This window comes from Pinus tabuliformis, chromosome 1_2 (assembly GCF_031772625.1).
Source record: "Pinus tabuliformis cultivar Carrire ecotype Pingquan chromosome 1_2, CPIR1, whole genome shotgun sequence".
Lineage (NCBI taxonomy): Eukaryota > Viridiplantae > Streptophyta > Pinopsida > Pinales > Pinaceae > Pinus > Pinus tabuliformis.
In genome coordinates this window covers 655,122,809-655,148,604 of record NC_142298.1, presented here as the reverse complement: position 1 = coordinate 655,148,604, position 25,796 = coordinate 655,122,809, and the positions used below count along the sequence as shown (strand labels likewise).

The following is a 25,796-nucleotide window of genomic DNA, read 5'->3' as shown; positions in this document are numbered from 1 at the left end:
ATTTTGTTATTTAGGATACACTAAAAGAAGAGTCTTGATTTTGCGGGGATTTTAAGTTTCCAAAGCGGCTTACACCACCATTCATGTACTCCCCAAGCCCTTCTTACCATAAGGTAGTTGTAACCAAACTTTGGAGAGTATTTGCCTGTAGGAGCATGTACCCATCTAAGCACGTCCGGTTGATCCCTTAATCGAACATTTGTTCTCTAGAGTTCTCTAATATAATTCTGTCATTCCTCTTCCCATTGGGGTTCCATCTGCAAATCCTTCGTTGATTTCCATCCCTGATGCCATATTGTCGACAAATCTTCCCTTGCAACCTGGTGCAAGAAATATAAACCCTGGGAATGTAAGCAAGTCATAACCTCCCTTGAGAGGAATCTATGCTTATTTTGAGCTTCTCCCCATTGCCAATGCATCAGGCCAATCCATCTTCTATAATACAGAAAGAGTCCAAAGTCGCCTTCCATACAACTGAAACATGGGGGGACTTCTTGTCAGGACTTCGCAGCCATTCATCCATGGGAGTCGGGTCTATGTATTTCCTTTTGATAACTGTCGTCCACAGATTCTCCATTGTTATTAGTCTCCACCCTGATTTTGCTGCTAGTGAGGATGCAAAAGTTGATAGGTCTTTTATGCCCCATCCACCCCATTCCTTTGGTCTAGCGACTTTGTCCCAGGCTACCCATGGTAGCACTGAGTCCTCCTTTGTTCCAACCCACAGGAAATGGTTGCACACTTTCCTGATTCGTGAAAGTATTCCTTTTGGAACCCATGTCAGCGCAATCCAGTATACAGGAATTGCAACAAGGACCGATTTAATCAAAACCAGTCTTCCTGCTCTCGACAACCATTTATAGCTCCAATGTTTTATATGATTTTCAATTTTTGTCGGGAGCCAGTACCAATCTTGTTTCCTATAAGTGTTTGGTTTAAGGTGGAATCCCAGATACTTGAAACTATCCTTCATCGACTTAGCTTCAAATGGGAGAGCCGAGGTAACCCTAGTAATTTCAATCCCTAAGAGACCTTCCAAGATTAGAGATGATTTTTGAGAATTGATACACATTCTTGTTGCTGCTAGGAACATGTCGAGGGAAGCTTTTATGTCTTGGATGTCACTTCTGCTTCCATCACTGAATAACAGTATATCATCTACAAACAACAAGTGAGTGATATACAGATTTATAGCAACTTCGATACCTTTTAGGTCTCCTCTTCTCTTCCCGGCCAGGATCAGTTGACTAAGGCCTTCTGCCGCTAGTAAGAAAAGGAGGGGGATAGTGAACATCCCTGTCAAAGACCTCTTTGGCTATGAAAGAAAGAGGAAGTTACCCCATTGATCAAGATAGTGAAGCTAACATTTGATATACATCCCATCACCCAGTTTATAAAACCGATGTTGAACCCCAGGTGGGTCATTAACATACGAATATAGAGCCAGTTGATTTTGTCATATGCTTTAGATAGATCAATTTTTACAATCACCCCTTTTTTCCTACTCTGCTTGATATTGTGCAGTGTCTCCTAAGCCACCCCGATTGCTTCATGAATTTGCCTACCATCTAGGAACCCAAATTGTTCCTTAGAAATGTTTCTTGAGAGGATAGGTTTCAGACGGACTGCAATAACTTTGGCTATAATTTTATAAATGCAATTACAAAGAGAAATAGGCCTAAATTCCTCAAAAGATGAGGGGTCCTCCGTTTTAGGAATTAAGGCCAGGAAAGTAGAGTTGAAGGGTTCATAAACCGATCCTTTATCCCGGGATTCCTCCACCACCCCAGTAAGTTCATCCCTAATAAGATCAAAAAAGTGTTGGAAGAATTCCACTGTCCAACCATCAAGACCTGGGCTCTTATCTCTCTGCATAACTTTTAAAACCACTTCTACCTCCCCTTTTGACACAGGATACATAAGTAGATCATTTTCCTCCTCCAAATAACGAGGAAAGAGTTGGGCAACTCGAATCACCTCTGCAATTGAGACCACATATGGAGCTTTGAATAAGTTTTTAAAGTGGTTCCTTCCCATAGTGGCTAGGTCGGCGAAAGAGTTTGTTATGCCCCCCTCTATCGTTTTTAACCCCCAGATAGTGTTTTTGTTTTTCTTTCCTTCAACATAATTTTGAATTTTCATCCCCTGCTGCAAGTCAGATTGCTCTACTTTTTAGCCTCCATTATTCTTCCATATCATTTAGGATTTTCCTTCTTTCTGTCTCCAATTGTTTGATCTTTTCCCTTTTCTTCCGTCTCGTATCCATCCATTTCCGGACTTTCCAAAAGGTCTAGTTCCTCCCCTATCCTTCTTAATTCAGATTCATCCCTAATCTTTTTGGGTTTTGCCAATTCTATCGTTTTCTTCTTCATTCTCTTTAAATTTTCCATAAACGATTAGGCTAGCAACGTCCCTTGATCACCAGTGAAAGGCCTCCAAGTAGCTTTTACAAGGTTGTTGTATGAGGTCTTTTTGAGCCAAGACGAATTGAATTTGAAGGGAGATCCAGTGTTTTGATTAGGTCCTTTCATTTCCAGCATAATAGGTAGGTGATTCGAGTCTCCTCCTACACCCACCCAATTTCTTAAACATGGAATCCTAGAAGCCATTTCCTCTTTTAGGATAAAACGGTCCAATCTCTTTGCTACCCTAGCCTCCCCCACTCTCATATTCCTCCAAGTAGGTATGGATTTCAGCAGGTTTATATCAATGAGCTTGCTAGAGCGGATCTTGTTCAAATAGAAGTCAGCCAAGGGATTAGCTTGGGCTGTAGAACCCTAGGTCTCTGACAAACCCAACGAAGAGTTTAGATCCCCCCCCCCTAACCAAATTCGGGGTATTCATAAATGTTTTGGAAAAAAAGGTTATTCCAGAATAAAACCCTATCCTGACACAGCCCATAAATATTTAGAAGTAACAAATCTAAGCAAATCTCCTGTGAATAGACCTCAACCCCCGACACCAGATCCAATCCCCAAGAGTTTGGTAACTTCACACTGTAGTGTTTTACTCCCAAAGCCAACCCCCAAGATCTTCCTTTGGCGTCAACAGTGATAAATGCCCATCCCGATAACATTTTATTAAGAGCTACTTTAACGTCACCTCCAACTCCCCGTGTTTCTTGGAGCATAATAACATCAGAACAGTAATTAAGGAACAAAGTTTTAAGTGTAAATTTTTTAGAGGTACTAGCAAACCTCAGCAATTGAAGGACAACAGAATCATTTAGTCACTATGGTTGGGGCTTTCACTTCTCTAAGCGCCCCTTGTAAAGATAATTGTTTCCCATCAGCGATGTTAATTTTTGCTCTTTGTTGATCCTTTGAGAGGTTCGACTTTCTTCCTTTGGTCTTTCATTATACAGTCGAAGTTTGAGGGTTTCCCAACCCACCCACAACTCCTTGGGGAATATCCTTCTTGTCTCGTGGACAAAGGTTATAGAAGGATTTCTCAACAATTTTCTCAATAGATGACACAATCACATGGTCAACAAGTTGGGTTTGGACCAAATGAATAGTCAGGATTGATGTAATGATACTATCCAGGGCAGCAGAGACATAATCAACAGGCAAATTTTCCAGAGTAACAGGCCTGGAAGGACTAGGCCTCGGGAGCGAATTGAGCAAAGATTGAAAGGATTCATGAATAGAGGTAAGGGGAGTAGAGACAGTACCCTCCAGCTGCGATGCAGGGACAGTAGCACCCCTCACCTCTAGGTCTTTGCGAATTATCTCTTGAGGCTGATCCTGCTCCTGCACACAGGGACGGTAGCACCCCTCACCTCCAGGTCTTCGCGAATTATCTCCTGAGGCTGATCATGCTCCTGCATGACCACATTATCCATCTGCATGTCCTAGTCTTCCTGGATTTCCATCGGCTCTTGTTCACCTTCTTGTTGATTCCCCAGTTCCTCTGCTTGTGCCAATTCCTCCTCTTCAGCCTGAGGATGTTCTACATTTCCTACTTCTCCTCTGTGTCATCTTCTCCTTCTGATCCCTAGAGGGAGTCCCATGCTAGATGGCCATATTTATGGCACCTGTGACAGCGAAAAGGGAGTTGTTCGTAATCGATGATCTGGGTGTAGGAATAATCTTGGAATTGTAGATGAATTTCCTCAGCCAATCCCTCCCGTGGATCCAACCTTACCAAGATGCGAGCTAAACTCTTGTCCCTTATTTCCCTTAAAAGACATGTCTGCCTCTAGGAAAATTCCCAAAGTATTTCCAATAGCTCTAAACACCTCCTCCGTCCAAAAATGCAGAGGGAGTCCCGGAAGACGAACCCAAACCGAAATCTCAGCCACCTTTTCTCTCTGAGCATTGAAGAGAGGATTCCACCTTTTGAACAAGATTGGCGCTCTCCCAAAGCGCCAATTTCGCCTCATTACCCATTCTAGGGTTTCTCCTTTGTTGAATTTGATCATAAACCAGCCCCTTGCTAGTGTGGTCATTTTGACTTGTTGGTCTGAGGCCTCCCTCCATGCTTTTGATATCCACCATGATATGTAGTTTGCAGAGTATTTCTTCCCCTTCGGTCTCCCAACTAGAGTTACTTCTGCAGCTTCCATGACCCTATCGATCTGAATGTCAACTCCAAGAACTAAATTTGGGCATATCGTCTTTCTCTTGATTAACTTCCCTTTCTTCCTCTTTGCCCCTAAATTCCTATTTCTCCCTGCTTCCCCTGCCTCCGGCTGATCCTCTCTCTCATTGATTCCTTCTTCGGAGAGCGGCCCTAACCACGTCTACACTACATAGTTCCAATTATTGATACCTCTAACTTCTATGCGCTACCCCCACTCTCCAGAGTTAAGGGTTTGATCCCTCGCTTCCTGGAGCATTGAACCCTGGAACCCTTCTTCTACAGGCACAAGACTACCTCATTTGTTTTGCCCTTTGAATTCCATCGACACTTCGACTATGTCTTCAAAATATGCCTTGAAACCCTGGAGCGAGACTTCACCTGTCACTTCCTCCGGGATGGAGTTTTCAAGGAAGTTAAAGGACTCTCTAGCCTTCTAGTTTAAAGGGCACTTGCATGCAAGGGTATTGTCTAACCTTTTCCCCTTAACAGCTTCCGATTGTCCCAAGTCCACTACCAAGCATGATTTTAACCCCTCATTTCCCCTAAAGCTACTACTAATGACAATATCTCCCAACCCTCCAGAGAACAGACCCGATGCATGAAAATAACCAGAGTTTTTTAAGCTTAAATGGTTTTCTGTCATCGCATCTACTGCACATCCCACCATAAGCATCGTTGTCTCTCGACTCTCATGGAATTCCTTGTCTGAACCCCAGACCCCCGCCTTTGAATCACTATGCATACCATCTTCCAAAACCCCTAAATTGTCATCCTGGCTCTAGTCAACCATTATGCCTCTTTGTTTCCTTGTTGACAACCTACTTGGACGAATGACCTTCGGTAAATTTTGTTGGGTAAGTTCCAACCCCCAAACCGACCGAATATCCTCCGGTTCGGGCTCCAACTCGACGCAATCCTGATGGTTGACCATTCCTCCTATCCCTGTCTGTAGGATAAAAACTCCACCGTAAAAAAATTGTTGTTTACCTCCTTCGACAGGCGTGTGCAGCTGAGGGAGGAACACGAGAGCAAATAGTAACAAAAAGTGTAAACCCCTCCCTTGCAACCACCCTACCTTATAACATTGATCCCTATCTGCATCATTCCCTAGGCCAACTATGTTGACAAGTACGGCCCATGCGCTGGCTGGGCACTGCCGCCTACCGCCAAGCGTACAACCCTCCCTGCAAAACATCTTCCTTCCCGCTGACACCCTCCCGGTTTGGTTTTTCCACCATCGCTCTCCATAATCTCCACCTAATACTTCAGATTGATAAGGCCATTAAATTTCTCTATAAATTTCAAAGTTTGATAAGGCCATTCAATTCCTCTCTAAATTTAAAGTTTGATAAGAACACAAAATTCCTCCCTCTCTAAATTTCAAAGTTTGTCATTTGTTTTATGATTCAATATAAATATGAAATTATATTGCAGAAACCTTAGTCCTTATAGGTGTTTATTCTTACACCATTACATATACCTAGGTTAAAGCAATCCTCAAGATTCTATTTTATACATCTCTAATGAATTGAATGAATTGAAAGACCCCCCTTTTATAACATGAACCAATGCATAGATTGCATTTTGTATTATTACATTATTGTCTTTTGGAATTGGATTTTGCCTTCAAGGCAATGCATATTTTGGCATTCTAATCGCAGGTTGCATGTGAACACCCTTCTAAGAAATTTCTTTAGGACCACTTTGGTGATTTTTCCACTTATGCATATTTAAATTTTTCCCCTTTATGTATATTTACTTAGTTCAAACATAACTTGACATACTTTGAATTCTCACATAAAATAAAACAATGAGTATAAAGATGGCATACCGTATTGGAAAATAGTAAGAGGAATGGTGGAACATTACATAACCTATAACATAGGTATTATTATTTTCAGTTTAACATGGAAGTGTGCTAGAAAACAACCAAAGGAAAGAGAGGAAATTACAACCTAGACAAGTCATGCTCTTCTAACTCACGCATAGTGAGTGAACTAGAACATAGTGAACAGGTGAACAGAACATTATAAAACTAAACTAGAGGACAAGTTGTCATCTCCTTAAAATATTCTCACATAGAGGATTCAAACTATTGTTCCTTCCAATGGAATCTGAACATCTAAAAAATCAATAAATAATATCAATTATGGGATTGAAATTTCACAAAATAAAAAGTCCAAAAAACAAGCACATAATATTGATGTAAGTATTCTTCAAAAAAAAAATCTGAAAAGTAAGAAGGAAATAAGTAGATTGACACCTTCACAATTTCTGTTAAGTATGCAAATAATAATCCCCTATTGTTACCCAAAAAAAACTCGTTATAATTACCCAAAGCCCTATCACATTGTTAGAATCAATGTGAATATAGTAAGTTTATTGATTTCTTATACTTCAACAATTTTAATAAAACATTTCATATAATATTGAAGTTGTTTGCAATTATATTATTACTTAGAAATCAAATAATTAGATAATATTTTACAAAACTGAAATTATGATCCCACCCTCTTCTAAACATAGTTAGAACATGGTATCCAAACATTAATAAAACATAGACTGGCTCCCAAAAAAAAATCCCAAAAAGATGTTCTAACGTGGAATAATCAACATTTCATAGGCCACTGTTTCATTTATGTGTGGCACATTCCACGTTAGGTTGACAACTATAAACGGAGGTTTTGCATCAAAGACACAACACAAACATCAATTAGACAGCGAACGAACATGGATTTAATTTTTTTCTACCATGGAAGTGTGGTTAATTTTTTTCTACCATGGAATTCCACACTTCGTCGATGTTGTTAACATCAACTTGGTGTCAATTGTATGTCAGTAATCGACCATTAATGAGTGTATAATGGAAATTTGTCCATGTACTCACTGTGGGGTTTTCAACATTTAAGCCATGTTTAAATGTCAAATATCCGAAATAACTACTTCGACATACAAACGACGTTAAAGAGATTCATATACAACATTTATCAGCCATTTTTATGTTGATTTTGGGTCTGGTTTTAAGTTTTAACCCCAAATTGGTAGTATCTAGCTCCTGAGCATAATATTAAACTCCAATCATCTGTTACAAATTACAACATATTAATTACAAACGTTGGCAACCTCGATCAAACTGGTACAAATTACAACAAATTAATTGGAAATGTTGGGAACCTTGGGCAGACCAAAACTGGTACATAACTTATGTATAGAGACAGACGACTAACTCTTGTGTCTGCCATCAATATTAAATCTGCTACCATCAAGTCGTACTGATAACACTGATAACACAAATTGTTGTGAATAAATTAAAACTAGAGTAAGGAGTATGGGAACGTTGGCCTGATGAAAAATGGCATATAACTTATAAATAGACAGCTCAGTGATAATAGAGACAGATGGCTATTCCTAGTGCCCCATCCATTTGTATGTACCAACATGAAGATCTGCTACAACCATGTCATACTGATAACATATTGTTGGCGCAAATAAGTTATACAACTATAGTAAGTAGTATAGCTGTATAAACCACCAGATTAATTAACAAATTGCAGATAGACTGTTTTCCTCACTTGTCAATTGGGTTATCTTGGGTGGTCGGGCAGAATGGCTGTTATTTTCTCCACCCAGGTTCAAATCTTCGCTAGTGACATGATGAGCTTTAATGCCTTGATAAATATTGTTGTAATGGCTGCGTGTCTATTAATATTGTTGTATTGGCTCCATGCCTGCACTCTTGAGTATACCTGTGGGCTGACCTGGTACGAGCAAACTGACTTTAGCCTTAGGGCTGAGAGGGAGAGGCTGATTTCTTTCCTCAGAAAAAAACAAAACAAACAAATTGTTTTCCTCACACTTAATCAGATACAGATTAACAAACCGTTGTCTTAATATTGACTGCCTGTTAGCTCCATTAAGTACAATATAATAATGCAACGGTTCTAGTAAACATCACTAACTATAACACGTCCGTTCAACCATATTGATGACGGAAAGTCACATCTTCACCAAATTCCCCATGAGCACCCATAGAAAATAGCAAGACAAAATGCGATTTAACTTTTTTCCGTTGAAATCAGAGGACCAGTAACATAATACACGCACTTCCACTACATAGACAAAGGTATGTAAGCTTAAGTGACCCTATGGGAAAGTTGACCTCAAACTGCAAAAATATATCTCCCGAAAAATATTTACCCTGTAATTCTACTGAACCACAGCTCAACATCATTCCTGAAACTTTAAGAATTTTGAATTAATTTAAATTGGAACTCCCTTATTAAAGGATTAGATCGAACCTAAAACTTAAGGGAGGCCATACGCTCGTTTTGCTGAATCTAGAGTATTGGACAGAAGCATTGCAATTGTCATTGGACCAACTCCACCAGGTACAGGAGTTATTGCTGAGACTATTCTTGAGGCCTCCTCATAGCAAACATCACCAACTAATCGGTAACCTCTTTTGCTATTGTGATCCTGCAAAGAAACAGCTAACTCTAATTTGAGCTCTTCACTGAAAACCATCTTATAAAGTCACGGTTAAGAAGAGATTAGAAAAAACTTGCCATACCTCCACTGGATTTATGCCAACATCAATCACCACAGCTCCAGGCTTCAGCCAGTCACCACGAACCAAATTTGCCACGCCTGCGGCAGAAACAACAATATCTGCCTCCCGAGTAATATCTGCAGCATTTTTGGTGTAAGAATGCACAATAGTAACAGTTGCATTGTGTCTCTGCCAAACCAAAGATGATTAGAATAAGAAACCTGAAAGTAGGATTATTCAGAAAAAAGAGAAGATTCATAGAAACAGTAACCGTGTCTATAAAAATACCATAGCTATTGTGATGAAAAATATGACTATCACTGTCGCACGAAAAAGGACTTACCTGCAAAAGCATAGCAACTGGTCTTCCAACAATATTGCTACGGCCTATCACAACTGCTCTCTTTCCCATCATATCTATATCAGATCGAAGCAACAGCTCTATACATCCCTTCGGTGTACAAGGGACAAATAGAGGCTCTCTCCCTCGCATAGCAAGACGTCCTATGTTCAAAGGATGGAAGCCATCAACATCCTTCTCTATGCTTACAGCATTTAAAATCTTCTCCTCAGAAATATGCTGTCCAATAGGCATAAGTGTCAGAACTCCAGAAAAATAAAGTAAATTAAAAGACTAAAATTAGCAATTGAACATTATATTAAGATATGGTAAAGTAGTGTCCATCACAAAAATTACAGCATCCAAGAGTAGAAGACAATGTTGCACGGGGACACATCCCTCAGTGTGGCGGGTGCGCTTCCCACATTTTCCATGCTCTTGGGATGGGGGACACCCGGGGAAATGTTTCCCCACATCGGGAAACTTGGGGAAATGCAAGGGAAAATGTGTCCCCAATGTGGGGGATATGTTTCCCCAAAAGGCATGCTTGTGGGCATCCCCCTCAAAAAGAGTTGGGCACCCCCCCTGTAAAGGGGGATGTCTGGGCATCCACCCTGAATTTTGCCTAAAACCAATAATTTATGATTGGGGAAGCCTAATATTCAACCTATTGAGAAACCAATAGGCTAGCAATTAGGATTGATTTCTCTTACTTTATTATTGCTTGTGAATGTTTGTTGGCTTCTTATTTCTTTTATTATGTTCTCTTCATCAAACAATTACCAAAACATAAAACATGAAGATCACAAAAGACAATGAACACAAGATATAGGCTCACTCCATGGCAAAACCCCACAAGGGGAAAAACCCAACCAACTTCTCTTCTTATAGAATCAAATCAAAGTGAGAAATCCAAGACCCAAAAACCAAGACCAAGACCTCCCACAAGACCCAAGTTAGCCCTCCTTCAAACCTTCCTCAACCAAGTCAACAATGGTCAATGCTCTTCAAATCTGGTCAAACTTTGATTTTCAGCCCCTGCAACTGATCTGAAATTTTCGGCCCCTGTCACTGTCTGAAATTTCGCACATGTGGCAGAAATAGGGCACAAGATCACAAAAAATTTCCTCCTTGGACCTTCGCTCTCTCTCCTTTGACTTTTGCTCTTCCTTCCTTGCTTTTTTTCACTAGTTTTTCTTTCTTCCTTGGCACAGAAATTGATGAGATGAATTGGTGTTACAATGAGTTCAAACTTCTCTCTATATATAACATCTAGGAGGTCAAATTTGTCCCTTCCAGGGCCAATTTGTCTTGTGGGTGACAAAATGACTCTTTTGACTCAAATAAAATTCTTTATCCTTTTTCTTTCAAAAGTCCAAATGGGACTTGACTCAAGTACAGTAGATTGACTTGTGACAAATTTTCATTTGACTCAATAAATCCTAGAGGCATGAAGAACATGCTTAACTAGTGAAATAATAATAATAATAAAATTTATTTTTCTTCTTTTCGTTTTTTACATGAGATACATATTGTTACAAGTACAATGATAATTATGAAGACCAAACCTAATTACATTTTTCAACACAACCCTAGGCCCTTACTAATGCTAATAATTAATGGTAATATTAAATTCTTAAAGTCACTTTTATTTAAATTTTTAACATTTCCATTAATTGTTTCAGGATGTTTGAGTGGTTCCAGCCTCATTGGATTTCATATGCAAAAAAGTAAAATTTTAGATCCCACTCAAAATCCAACAAACTTAACAGTTTTCATCATTTCAATATTGGAGGGACTGCAACATTTCCATTGGATTCTATCATGTATGAGGGTATGGAACTCGCATTTAATCAAAAGCACCAAACCCTCTATATACCTCGATGTTGGTGGCTTTTATTATTGAACTCCTTTGTCATGATCCTAATAAAAATGTACCCATCACTCAAACAAAATCTTAATTTGACATGTTAAGCTTTTTTATCTTATTTTAATGCTTAGAGGGTGATACTGATGATGATTCCAATATAGGCAATGATTTTGATGATAAGTAGGTATTTCTTGTAGCATGATTTCTTTTGGACTATAGAGGCCATCTAAAGTCTCTTTGCTGATGTAATTTTTATACAAAGGTGAATTGCACTAAGTGTTATTTTGGTTATATCGACCCTTGCGATATATATGAGAAACTTTGCATATTTGTGCATAATGGTTTTGATTCGTATGGATGCACATAAATATTTATGTATTTTTTTTCAAAATTTGAATATTTATGTATTTTTTGGTCGATTGGTTTTTTGGTCCGGTTTTATCCCAATTCACAGTTTTGAGATCGACTGGTTTAATGACTGGTCTACTTCTAATAACATTGGTTAATTGTCCATTGTCATTTCAGTTTTAACTTTTTAGTGTTGACTCTAGATACTGATGACCTCAAACTAAGTCTTTGACTTGTCACTCTTTACTACTTTTGAGTTTGAGTAATTTCAATTTATTATTCCAGTCTTCAAACTTTAGGGTCTGCTTTTCTTTTCTTTTTTTTTGAGGAAAGAAACCAGCCTCCCTCTTAACCTGAAGGCCAGAGTGAGGTTGTTGGTACAAGGCCCACCCACAAGTATACTCACTTAAGATTTCACAAGGCACGAAGCCATTACAAAAATGTTCATCATGTCACTAGTTGGGATTTGAACCTGGGTGGGGAAGATAATAGCCATTCCGTCCAACCACCCGAGATAACCCCGATTGACTAAAATTTTGGTTATTGGGTATTGCCCGAGGAAGAAATTCAACCTCCCTCTTAGCCCGAAGGCAAGAGAGAGGTTGTTGGTACTAGTTCAGTCCTCGGCATAGACTCACTTAAGAGTGCAACATAGTTACTCTATGCCAGAGTGTAAACATGTCAACCTATGAGACTTGAACCTAGGTGGGAAGGATAGCAACGATTCCACCCAACTACCCAGGCTAAACTCAATTGACAGGTCTCACGGCTCTGGCCTAACGGTTAGGTGGGGAGGTTTGGTCCCCACAGGTCTCATGGTCCAATCTCGGAATAGACTATGTACACCTGAGAGTTGCTCCAGGCACGATTTCTTCAATTAAAAAAAAAAATCAATTGATACACTTTAGTATCTACTATTTTGTTTAGTACTAATCAGATTCTAGAATAATGAATGATAAATTTAAATCAATGCAGATTCTAAAATGATGAATAATGAATTTAAATCAATGTATTTCATTATTGAATTTAAGTTTGAAAATTATACCCACACCCTAACGTACCCCCATCCTCCATAAATTTCCCTAAATTTTGGGGATGCTCCAACACATCCCCCCTATGCGTCTCCCCATTCCCACATTCCCTCCCATCCTGGAAACTTGGTAGAACATTGGTAGAAGAATGAACCTACTATTTATGTAATACCCTTAAATATCCTGCAATATCCTAAACTTTCTTGCATCCCCATTGCCTGAAAGTTTAAAACCACTCAAACAAACAGCATTTCCCCATCCCTTTTACAAGTAAAGATGATTTCTAAGACACAAATCAAATATATACCATTCAAAAATAACAGGAGAAAAACATAAAGTAGCAAACATTAGTAAAAATCATTGTTGCAAAATCGCGATTTTTTTGCTAAGCTGATTTAATTGCCCGATTAAATCGGTGATTTTTTCAATTTGAAAAAAACGCGATTATTACGAAAATATCACGATCCAATAAGTAAATATCATCGACCATGGAAACAGAAACTTTTTAAGGGTGAAATTGAGTTTTTTTGTTTCATTTTGCAATTAGAGGGCATGGGTGACAACTAAGGAGGAGGAGAACTAATCTACAAGGGTGAGAAAGGAGAAAGCTAAAGGAATTTAGGATCCCAAGCAAAAAAAAAAAGAATTTTGACCAAGTTTCTTCAACAAGGCATGGATTTCAAGTATGGGCATCAAATTTGGCCCTATTTTTTTGTTTTCTCCTTGTTTTTCCTTGGGTTTCAGTCACCCATATATTTTCCATGATTTTTGCTTGGGTTTGAGTGTTTTTTTTTTTGCCATTTTTGTTGCATTTAGTGCAAAGGGTTTTTAGGGTCAAAAATTCAAAAAGTTGATTGTTAATTTTATTTGTTTAAATTCTTTTTGTGCCCTAGTTTTTTCCATGGTTTTTGCTTGGTTTTGAATGTGTTCTTTTCGCCATTATTGTTGCATTAAGTGGAGGGTTTTTTGGGTCAAAAATTCAAATTGTTGATTGTTAATTTCATTTATTTAACTTTAAATTCTTCATGCACCCTAGGTTCAAACTTCAATCTTACATTAAGACTCAAGAGTTCAACAAAGTTACAAACATGCCAAGAAAATTGGACCCTTGGTGAACCCAATGGGCAGTTTGACAGATCAAATTTGACTTGCAAGTTATGTGAGCAGCGTATGACAAGGGAAGTATACTGATCGAAATTCCACCTTGTACAAATTCCTAGACATGAAGTAGGGCTTTGCACAAAAACAAATCCAGAAATCATTCGTAGAGCCCTCAAATCATTGGAAGATATAGAGACAACCACATTGGAATCATTGTTTGCAATATTAAAAGTAATTTCTTTTCATTAAAAAAATAATTATTTTATGTATTTTTTTTCAAATTCGATTTGATCTAGTTCAATCTGCTTCTGGTTCGAAACCTGGTTAGATAGGTGGGTCGGTTCAAAACCCAGTTTCAGGTTTTAAAACTATGGGGATTAGCCCTTCAATTTATGCAACTTCTATTTCGGATTGTTGTACATTCACATTTCACTGCATACATCTGTTGCTGAGCTGTTATTGCATTCATATTTCACTGCATGCATTTGTCGCTGAGCTGTTATTTCATTCATTTTTCACTGCACACATCTGTTGCATACTTTATCCTAGTGTGTTTCCACACTTCCAGGTTGCTTGAAAGGTACTTCAAATTCGTGTTTTCTGCAAACTTTTATCATTTACAGGTGTTGAAAGTGTAGGATAACAAGAAGTTTGTCCTCTTTTTGGTCATACAATCAAAAGGAATTCAAGGATAAAACATGTCACTTGATGCATGAACCCTTACCTCAACTTGTGAATTAAAGATAGTACCTATTTGAGGTATTTTATTCTTTCTCAAGTGTTGGTTTGTATTTTCTGCATTTTTCATTTGTACATCAGATTTAACACTTGTCTTTAATCAACTCCTAACCTTCATCATACATAGGGTTTCTAGGCAATGCTCTACTAACTTGTTGGTGAAGCAATCTAGGTATTGGGATACCCCCTTGTGGCATTGTAGAATTTGACCTAAAGTGAGGAGAGATTGCCAAGGCTGCTAATTCAAACAGTAATGGGGCTCAAACATAACTCCACACTTATTATCTGTCCATGTTGCCTATGAGGCTTTGGAGATCCAAATCAAACATAGATTGTATAAAGCCCCGTCCTAGCAACGGAGGGCATGTTCAAAAACACCTACTCTAAAAGCAAATTGTAAAAGCCAAATAGTTCACCTTTTCATACCCTAAAGATAGGGTAGGCTCTACCCATATGCACAGTAACTTATCTATCAACCATGCTCATATGAGGTTGAGATTATGGAGCCTTTTATCTTCCTATGGATAGCTTAATGCAAGGTTAGAAGTTGTTATCATTGCCCATTAAAGCAACAAAAGAATTTCACTAAGATTTTGTTTCATTAAGGCCAACAATACATAAGACCACATCCTTCAAGAGATTTCATTCATACAAAGGAAAGTCGCCAAAAGTGTGGGAAAGGGAACAAATTAGGTGTGGGTTGGCACATTTTCAGATTATAGGATACAGTGATTGAGCAAAAGACAGGTTTTGTTAAATACATAAACCTACATGATCCAAAAGAATTTATAAATTATAAAATATCATTTTTTTAATTGGAATTGATAATTTATAAAAATTGCTCTCTAAATCATCTAGAAAGTTTGTTTTGGGTTTATCCCCTATGTTTCCATCTTATTTTTGTTCACTTTTTTTACCTTTAATCATATTTTGTTTTCTCGTTGAATCTATCTCAAATCAACAATATAACCAATATTTCGTAAACCTCAAGAAATCCAGCAATCCGTAGATCCAGAATGAATCAAGTGCAGGTGAGGCTAGCTTGTCAAGCAGATTTCATTCTTCTAATGGTAAAAACTTGTTGAACATAAAATAAAGACAAAATGCATCATAGAAGACAAACTGTAAAAATTCCCAAAATAGGAAAATTAATGCAGATTCAGAAAATTCACCTCTTTACTAGAGGTTTCCCAGATCTAGTCCCCTGTGAATTATCAGCACTAGGGTTGAACTGGTATATAATTTACAACAGCAAATAGAACAATATTTCAATGTTGCAAACATCAGCATCAGGATGAAGTCAACAAGGGTCGAGAAAACCAGTAAATAGTAAAAGACTAGAAAATATTGGTAAAAATTGGCAAACATCGGAAAAATTAAGATACCACCAAAATATTGGTAAAATTCGGAAAACATCAGCTAGGCCAAAAAATCACGATTTCACGATTTTTTTCGTGATAAAATCAAAATGTTTGCAACATTGCAATATTTCACTTCTTAACAACCCCAATACACTAGACAACTCAAGAAAGAAATTCCCAGACTTGTGCCTACAAGTTTCAGCAGTAAAAATGGGCAAACATTGGCAAAATTAAGATACCAACAAAATATCAGTAAAATTCGGAAAACATCGACCAGGCCAAAAAATTGTGATTTCATGATTTTTTCGTGATAAAATCAGGATGTTTGCAACATTGCAATATTTCACTTCTTAACAACCCCAATACACTAGGCAACTCAAGAAAGAAATTCCCAGACATGTGCCTACAAGTTTCAGCTCTTAAAAGCAATCTTTTCAAGCATGAACCAAATCTAAAAATCAATTTATGGCAACAGAAATTACAGCACTAAATCTGCCTTATTATCCTCAAGATTAATATCAAAACAATTAATAATTTCAACCTTAACTTGTGTCAAATCAGCAAGAGATACAAGTGCTCAAAATTACCAAATCATGAAGCCAATGAGAGTTGAAAATCAAATCTGCAATAAGACAAATTTTGGACAGTTGTAAACTTCATGTATATAAACAAGAAATGACGTCAATGTACATTCTTACAGCTTATCACAAGCTAGTACAATACTCTGAGCTCCCCACAATCCTAGCTAGGGAAAACCAAGAAGATCTCTGGCTCCACCAACGATACTCCAACAAGCTAGAATCACCACTAGCAAGTCCTCCTTTAGGGTCATGCAAGGCATCTCCCCTTCTCTTCTTCCTCAATAAGTACAACCTACAATTAATTCACAAACCTAACTCCAATTCCTCCATATGGAACAAAACACTAACACTAGAATTCAAGAATTCTCCATGAAACCCTCACACCTTAACGGAAAAGAGAAATAAAGTACAAAGCAAAATGGCTGAGAGATAGAAATAGAGACAGAGCGAGATTAGCACTCCTCTTCTCCCATCTCTAAACATGTGTGATAATGAAGAAGCTCTCCAAGCATGATGATGAGAATGACTTTCTCCTTCCTTTATTTATATGAGAGGATTATAATGATAATGAACTTAATCCACTACAAGCAACGTACAAGCTATGCACAAAATTCCAAAACATTTCGGAGTTTCCGAAACAGGTTCATTTAGAAACCTCACTCCCAAAAATGGAAATGTTGGCCGCATATATATATGTGTGTGTGTGTGTGTGTGAATAACACATTATTGATGATTTTCTAGTTGCAAGACTCGAACAATTTTCTTCAAAATAACTACTTCCAATGATACAAGTTAACTTCTTAGAGCATTCAAATCATCAAGCAGTTACACTTAAGAAAATTTCAACCATTTAAATTCAGTAGAGCAGCAGAGATCACAATGAAACAATGATACAAGAGACACCAAAATTTTCTTGGGACAAAACCCCACAAGGGGGAAAGCCCCGGTAATCTTTCCTTATGAGAAATTGTTCAATTCAATCAATTTGTACATCTTATTCTTCTAGTCAAAATGTCAAACCATTGACCACATTCAATGCCCAATCAAATCAAGTCAAAGGGAGAGAGAGAGAGAGAGAGAGTCAACATTTAGATCACTAGTCAATTGGCCAAATTTCGACCTGCAATAGCTAGACAAAGGGCTGAAATTCGGTCCTATAATTCCATAGAAGAAACTTGTTCAAACCACAGAGTTTGACCTGTGGTTAAACCTCAATCAACGCCCAGAACAACTTCATAAATTTGGTCAACAGATGGTCAACAATTCCAGAATAATTCGGCTTCCAACCTCGATTAAGAATTCAGTTAAACAGTAGCAAAAAGATCAAGTCAACGTTGGTCAATACAAAGAATAGAGAAGTCAACTAACTGGGCAAACAAATCTTCTTCTTCGCACATGTGAATAGATATCTTCTGTGGAACAGGTCCGAATTGATGTTGTATTGATGCCTGTTGTCGCTCAAATTGTATAGGTGAATGTGACAACAACTCAGGGCAGGGGTTGTCACTTTGATCCTTGCCCTCTCTATTCTAGTTGTCTCCCAACAGCAGGCTATGGGGGGTAGTCCCTATGAAATGTGTAGATAAAAGACTTGTCGGGATTGACTAGTCTGGGAGACACAATTGAATGGCCTAGCAACCTGGTTAATGATGATTCACAAGTTTAATTATTAGCACAATTTAATTAGATTATTTAAGAGAACAATGCCTTGTGGAGTCAAATTACTTGCAAAATACAAATTAGCTACCAAGTTGCCAGATGAATAGTTGTTGCTTAGGATGCACACTATCCTATATGAGATGTGACACTTGGAAATTTAGTGAAATGCAAACTCTTGGTTAATTTTAAATTAGATGCCTATCTAAATGAATACTTCCTCTCAGTTGTTTAGAAGCTAGTCTCAAGTGTAGGTTGTGGAGAGAAACCCGGGGAGAGATAGAAAAGGCTATATTAACGATACCTCCCCTGGAGTTCTAACCACCCAATGTCTCTGACGCTGCAGAGACTGGCTTTGACAACTGCAAGGTCACCGTGTTAACCACAAGTGAGGGTCTAAACTTTGCAAGCTGGGTGAGAGAGGTGGTCCTATCATCTTTCAACCAAGCTTATGCTCAGAGGTGAATCAATTGATGCAATGCTATTCCTAAAATGTAACTACAAAATGAGTGATTAGCCTTAGTTGAAATCATTAAGTGTTTTAAGTACTTAGAAACAAATTATAATGATATTCAATTTAGAACAATGAAAGAAAGTACTTAACAATTTGCAAAGACAATCTTCACCAAAGCAGTGCTCAATGAACAAATCCAATTATCCAATGTTAAGAAGAGAGCAAAGTAATTCAAGATTAACAATATCACAATGGACAATTGCTCATGAAATGACATTAAAGTGCACAAGTCCAATTCCTCTCTTAACAATGTTGATGTACCAATATTTCAACAAGATATCACAATTAGCAATTCTTTAGATCACTTAGATTTTTCAAGATTACCCTTACCACAATGTGCTGATTAGACAAGTGCTTTAAGAGTGAGTTTGATTGCAAGATTATGATCTTAGATGTGAAGCTCACTTGCGAGAAACAAGTTAGTACATTTATTACCAAAGTAGATTCAATGAAAAGCAATGTAACCACTTATCCAATAACCAATTTCTTTAACAATGACAAGCAAGAGTATTCTTTTAGAATCAATGTCACAAAAGATGCTAGCAGTCCTTCTAGGCAACACAATGTATGAATTTTTTCAATGTTAATGAAAGAGATATAGCAAAACATGATAACCAATAACTAGTAACTACTCAACAATGTTACTCGTTAGATTGATGTTAATGACGTTAAAAGAGAGAGCGGACTTATTAGAGGAGCAAGTTAATCTTATGAAAGAATCCAAGTAAACCAATTTTTAGAGCCTTTATCTTCTTATTGAGAATATTGACTTAATCAGAGCACATGTATCTTATCACTTAGTTGAGATTGCTAACAGTGAATGTTTATGCATGAAAGAGTGCAATGAATGAGATGCAACAGTGACATAAGGCATCAAAGAGACCAATGATCACAGCAGTAGGAGAAGCAACCCAATCAACAAGAAAACACTTACCCAATATGCAAAGTGTTAATTTTAGTTAACAATGGTATGTTCTATGCTTAGCACAATTACTTCAATGTTCCTTTAGCAGCCCAATGACAATTTCAATTTAGTTTTCCAATAGCAATAACATTAACCATTAATCACATTGACAGTAAAAGTAGATAGAACATGAAACAAAATGCAGAAGACAAGCCAAGACAAGAGGACACCAGATTTGGGGGGTGCCAAGTAAAAGCTCCAATGTGGGGAAAACCCTTTGATCAAATCTTCTTATTACTATATCAAATGTTCAGCAGAGAGAGAGAGTACATAAGTAAAATTGACTTCCAAATCACAGTCAAAACAGCCCTGTCAATTCTGCAGTCAAACATAGCCCTAACCAGAAAGTCAAAGGTGGTCAACGCATCCTTGAGCTCGGTCAAACTCAGTGAAATTTAGCCTTCCTTTTTGGTCAAATTCAGCCCAAAATAGTCAACAAAACTGCAGTCAAATTTGTTCAACCTGAAGTCAGCCCTGCAGTCAAACAGGCCCGCAGTCAACATAGGTCAAAGTCCTCCTTCTGCCTCGGTTTTTGTGCCCCAAAATGTGGCCTGCTGAGACAGAAAATCACCCTGAAAATCAAAGTCAAAGGATGCCCAAAAAGTCAAAGTCAACACTGGTCAAACTGCAGAAAAGTCTGAAATTTTCGGCCCTGTAATTATGTCCAGAAATTCGTCCTCCTTGTGCCACATGCGTGAGAGAGAGAGAATGCCCAATGTTGTACTAACCAATGAGAGAAGCGAGAGAGAAGAATGCGTGAGTGACGATGATGCCAAATGAGGTGAGAGGGCACTTGTATTAGTCGTTGAGGGTGAAGAGTCATGTCCATCGGGATTCATGAGCCTACATGATGATGTGGCCGACCTGAACAATTTGCATGTGTGGGCATAAATTCAAAAACACACTTTTGCTTGTTCAAATTGGATGATCTTTATATCAATTTTGGTCCAATCGAAAAGAAGAATTTAATGCAATCATCATCTCCATCAAATGAGCTATCCCAAGGTGGAATTTGGCCCTCGATGCCAATTTTAACACAAAGAATGAATGCCAGTGAGATGAGATGACTGTCAACTACTTTTATACCACTGTTATGTTTATGATCAGACCTTAGAGTGCTTATATCAGACCTCTAATTAGTATAACAGTCCTCCAAAAATCACAAGAGATGCCAAGCAATGAATGAGCCAACAATGCAAATGATTTTCCAATGAAACTAGATGACTTTTAATTAGTTTTTATGCAATTGTGATGAGTGTTATGAGGTTGTTATAAATGCATAGATGGCTGTAGCAAACCAGTGATGAGAATGAGGGATAGAGAGGCAAACCAAATGGCTAAATGGCCTTGTATATGAGTATCTAGGCTTCCAATGAAAGTGCCTTCATGCAAACACAAAGTTAACTCCCCAAAAACACTTGAGACACCAGTAAAACCAAATGTTAGTGCCAACAAACCAATGTAAACTGAAGATATGACAATGATGGTTAGAAGAGGGCTAAATAGGAGAGCAATGAGGGTTAGGAGCTAGGAGAGGGAAAGTGAAGAGGCTAGAAGGCAAACGATAGGGCTAGGAGAGCTAGATAGGGTCACGGTTAGGGCTTCAAGGCCTAAAGAGGCCACGGATTAGAGGAAGAAGGCCTTAAAGGCATGTGGTAGGGTAGATGGAGGCCCAATAAGGGTTGTTGTAAGGGATTAGAGGTCATAAGGGCTTGCAATTCAAGGGTTAAGGCCTATGTTGCAGGAAACGTGGGGCAGAAGGGCGTTTCCGTACGGAAACGGGTACGAAACGCTGAAACGCGTTTGGTACGGCCCTGAAACGCGTTCCGGGCCGTACTGCCACGTTTCACGAAACTAAAACGTGGCCAGTACGGCCTGAAACGCGTTTCAGGGCCGTACGACCCACGTTTCAGCATTTACTTGTGTTTTATTTTTTTATTTTATTTTTTATTTGTTTTCTAATCTATTCTTACGTTAGCCTAGTGACTTCTAGTTGCTTCCAGATGCCTGTCTAAAGTTATAAAAGTGAACTTTTGCCCTAGTGTTGATATGCAGTTCATGGTAATGTTAAATTCTTAAAGTAAAAGGATGAAATGACTCAGGATGTTTGAGAGTGGTTTCACCCTCATTGGATTTCATATGGAGAAAGTAGAATTTTAGATCTCACTCAAAATCCAGCAGACTTATCTGTTTTTCAGGATTGGGGGGATTGCAATGTTTCCATTGGATTTTATCATGTACTAGGGTATGGAACTTGTATTTAATCAAGAGAACCAAGCCCTCTATGCAGGGGAGACTCCCAATAATCAAGAGAATGTAGGGTACTAGGGTATGAAACTTGTATTTAATCAAGAGCATTAAGGTCGTTCGACTATGTAGGAGGAGACTCCCAATCAAGCACGAGACAAGAAATTAGAAATTTCTCGTGGCTGATTTTGGATATTTCTATTTTCATTATGTGATTATTCATGAGTAAATGTGATGCAAATTTAGATACTTATAGTTTATGCATTGACAATTGGCAGTTTTATCATAATGTAATAAATTAGAAGGTATCATATATGCTTTATGATTGCACATATTTCTTAAATGTCCTAATATATATATATATATATATATATATATATATATATATATATATATATATATATATATATATATATATATATATATATATTCGCGTTTCCCCGTTTCCAAAATTTGGGGAGGTCGCGTTTCGTATCGCTTCCCGTTTCGGAAACTCGTACTCATTTCCCCGTTTCGTGCAACCTTGGTTAAGGCCCTTCTAGGGCTACGTCACCCTTAAAGGAGAAAGGGAAGGGCATGGAAAAAACCCTAATGGCCTGTGGCTCAAGAACAAGAGACCTAACGGCCCGCGGCTCACTTAAATGAGGCAAAAGGAGGCCATGACTAAGAGAAAAGGATCTCAGCTAGGCCTTAGAGGGCTAAAAAATTATTCGGACCCCTGTAAACACCACGAAAATTAACCAAAACACAAAAGTTTATCACAAATACCTCCAAAAATCACCTTGCGGGGCCAGTGGCTCTCTTTCTTTCTTGAGTGTTGAGGTTGGAGGAGAGCTAGAGGCTAGATCAGTGTTGACAATATCGCCGATATTCGCAAATATCGCAATCTTTTTGGGGAGACAAGATATTGCCGAGGAAATATCGCGATATTTTGTCTCCCCGAAAATATCGCAATATTTCCGAAATATCGGCAATATCTCGGGAAAATATCGCGCTACGATGCAAAATATCGCCCAAGCATAGCAAAAAATTGCCGTCGCGGCTAGAAAAGGCCGATTTTGTTTTTTTTCATTCATTTTCATTTTTGATTGCTGGAGAAGGAAGGGGAGAGCTATGTGCTTGCTGCCAAGGAGGATTTGAGTGTTGAATAGCCATTATCGCCACCAACAACGAAGATTTTGTTGATCTAAGATTGAAGAACAGTGAGACAATTTCATTTCTTCCATTAACAGGTATGTTCAAATAAACCCCTATGTTAATGAATTTTTTGATAGTTTTAGGATTATTCTTGCTTGCTTATTTCCCTACAAATATTTTGCTTGTTTTTTTTTTTTCCATTTGCTATGATTTTCATGCCCATGAGCAAATGCAAGGGTTTTCTCCATATTTGGACAGCAAACTCCATTTTTTTTTAACTTTCAAATGCACCCTCTTATTGTCATTTATGGTTTTTCATTGAATTCACATTGCAAATAATGTAGCAAAAAAATATTTTGTAAAATGAGGTGGTTATTACTTATTAATTCCTAATTATTTGTTTTTGGTGCCCTAGGTTTGAGTTAGCTCACTACAAAATTCAAATATGCCAAAAGCCTTGGACCCATTTTGGGAGTATGGGGAGCCTAATGGTGGGACAAATCGGGCATATCTTACATGCAAATTGTGTGGGACCAGGATGACAGGAGGGGTTACACGATTGAAATACCATTTGGCTAGACTCACTAGACATGATGTTGGGATTTGTACAGTTTCTAGTCCGAAGCTTATACAAAAAGCTCTTGAGGCAATTGATGAAAAAGACAGAAAGAAGGAAGAGACAGAAAGAAACAAGGTTGAACGTGCAGGTAGATCTTTCGGGATATCTTCTCCTGATTTTGATGTTGAGGGTAGTGGGAGGGGCTCCACAGCATCACCTGCTACTACTAGTGCGAGGTCATCATTTTTGTTCCACGAACAGGACATGGATCACAACCTGGCATAAAATCACTTGTTAAGAAAAAAGGAGAAGCAAGAAGCAGATAGAGTCATGGGGAGGTGTCTTTTCTGGAGCGACTTACCTCTCAACATCACCAAAACCAATCCATTTTGGCAACCAATGTGTGATGTTATTGTTGTTGTTGGCCCACGGTACAGAAGTGCTACATATGAGGAGTTGCAGGAGCCAATTCTTCAAGCAAAAAAGCAAGACATCAACTCTAGATTGGCGGAGTTGAAAAAAATATGGGAATTTATTGGATGCACAGTGATGTCTGATTGTTGGACAAATAGGAAGGGTAGGACCCTTCTAAATGTCTTGGTACATTGTCCTAAAGGTAACATGTTTATTAAATCAGTGGATGCATCAAAACATATCAAAGATGCAGCAACGATATGTGAGTTGTTAGATGGGTTCATTCGAGTGATTGGTGTGCAGAATGTGGTGCAAGTCATAACAGACAATGCAGCTAATTATGTGTCTGCCAGCAAGATGCTTATGGAGAGTCATCGCACAATGTTTTGGACTCCGTGTGCAGCACATTGTCTCGATTTGCTGCTTGAGGATATGGGAAAACTCTCCTTCATCAAGGAGGCGGTTGATATGGCTGGTAGCGTCCCCAAGTTTATTTATAACCATGCTTTTGTTCTTAGCCTCATGAGGAAGTTCATTAGAAACAAGGAGTTGCGGCGTCCTGTGATCACACGTTTTGCCACAAACTTTATTACTCTTCAGTCTTTGCTTCGATGTCAGTTCGAGTTGAAGCAAATGTTTGTGTCTGATGACTGGCATAATTGTAGATATAGCATGAGACAGGACGGGAAAGCCATTGCAAAAATGGTGTACTCTGAGACGTTTTGGCGTGGAGTAGAAGAAGCATGCTCAGTTAGTGAACCTATAGTAAAGGTTCTCAGATTGGTAGATGGGGAGAAGCCTGCAATGGCTTATTTGTATAAGGCCATGGATAGGGCCAAGGAGGCCATTCGTTCTTATTATGCAGACAAGGGTTCTACGGGCCTTGATAGGCATATGATGTTATGGGATGTGATTGATAGTTAGTGGGCAGGGATGCTTCATCGGCCCATTCATACAGCAGCACTCTTCCCCAACCCTGCATTTTCATACAAATGCGGCTTTGATTTTGATGGCGAAGTGATGGAAAGGCTCCATTCCTGTATTCATAGGATGGTACCTGATCCTGAGTTTCGTAGCAAAATCAATCGCGAGATACAGTTTTATTGGGATTGTGTTGGCCTATTTGGTTTTGATGATGCTATTAGGGAAAGGACCCTCTTTTTGTCACGTAAGTGACAAGTCATCACTCATTAGAAATTAGAATTTTCAATTTAGAATTTCCTTACTTATAATTCTATTTTTTTTAAATTCAATTATGTAACTTTTATTTGAAAGTTTAATTATGTTTTAAGTTTTTGAATTTTTTATTTCTTTATTTTGTTGTAGATATTTGGTGGCGAAGCTATGGTGCAAGGGCACCAAATTTGCAGAAATTGGCCATAAGAATCTTGAGTCAAACATGTAGCTCTTCAGGGTGTGAGTGCAATTGGAGTGTATTTGAGAAAATACACGCAAAAAAGCGCAATAGGTATAACTTTGAGCTCCAGCCTTCAGTTGAGCAATTACACTTATTGTAATTTTTAATTTTTAATTTATGACCTTCAAGTGTCAAGAGTCAAGAGTCAAGACTCATTAGTTTTTTTTACACTCTTACAGGTTGGAGTTCGCACGCCTCAATGATTTAGTGTATGTGCATTACAACATCCGACTTCGAGTGAGGTAAATAGAAGCACCAATGGATCCAGATGCCATTTCTTTAGACAATATTGATGTATTGTCTCAGTGGAGGGTGGAGTCTGAGGAGCCCATCTTGGAGGAGTCACCTTCATGGTTAGAGCCAGATGATCCATTAGAACAGGGGC

The 25,796-nt window shown here is 38.3% G+C and overlaps 1 protein-coding gene across 2 annotated transcripts in view; it reads right to left on the bottom strand.

The window, feature by feature from the left end:
- Positions 1-7,921: 7,921 nt before the first annotated feature.
- Positions 7,922-25,796, bottom strand: part of LOC149207379 (bifunctional protein FolD 2-like) — a 133,195-nt gene continuing 115,320 nt past the window's right edge. The window contains exons 4-7 of one of the 2 annotated variants that reach the window (XM_089395706.1): positions 9,477-9,713; positions 9,155-9,322; positions 8,883-9,060; positions 7,922-8,342 (exon numbers count right to left, since the gene is read on the bottom strand). In XM_089395706.1, the coding sequence (XP_089251832.1) occupies positions 8,890-9,060; positions 9,155-9,322; positions 9,477-9,713 (576 nt within the window). In that variant the 3' untranslated portion in view covers positions 7,922-8,342; positions 8,883-8,889. Of the gene's footprint in view, positions 8,343-8,633; positions 9,061-9,154; positions 9,323-9,476; positions 9,714-25,796 lie in introns of those variants that run through there. The other variant, XM_089395705.1, reaches the window with a different exon arrangement.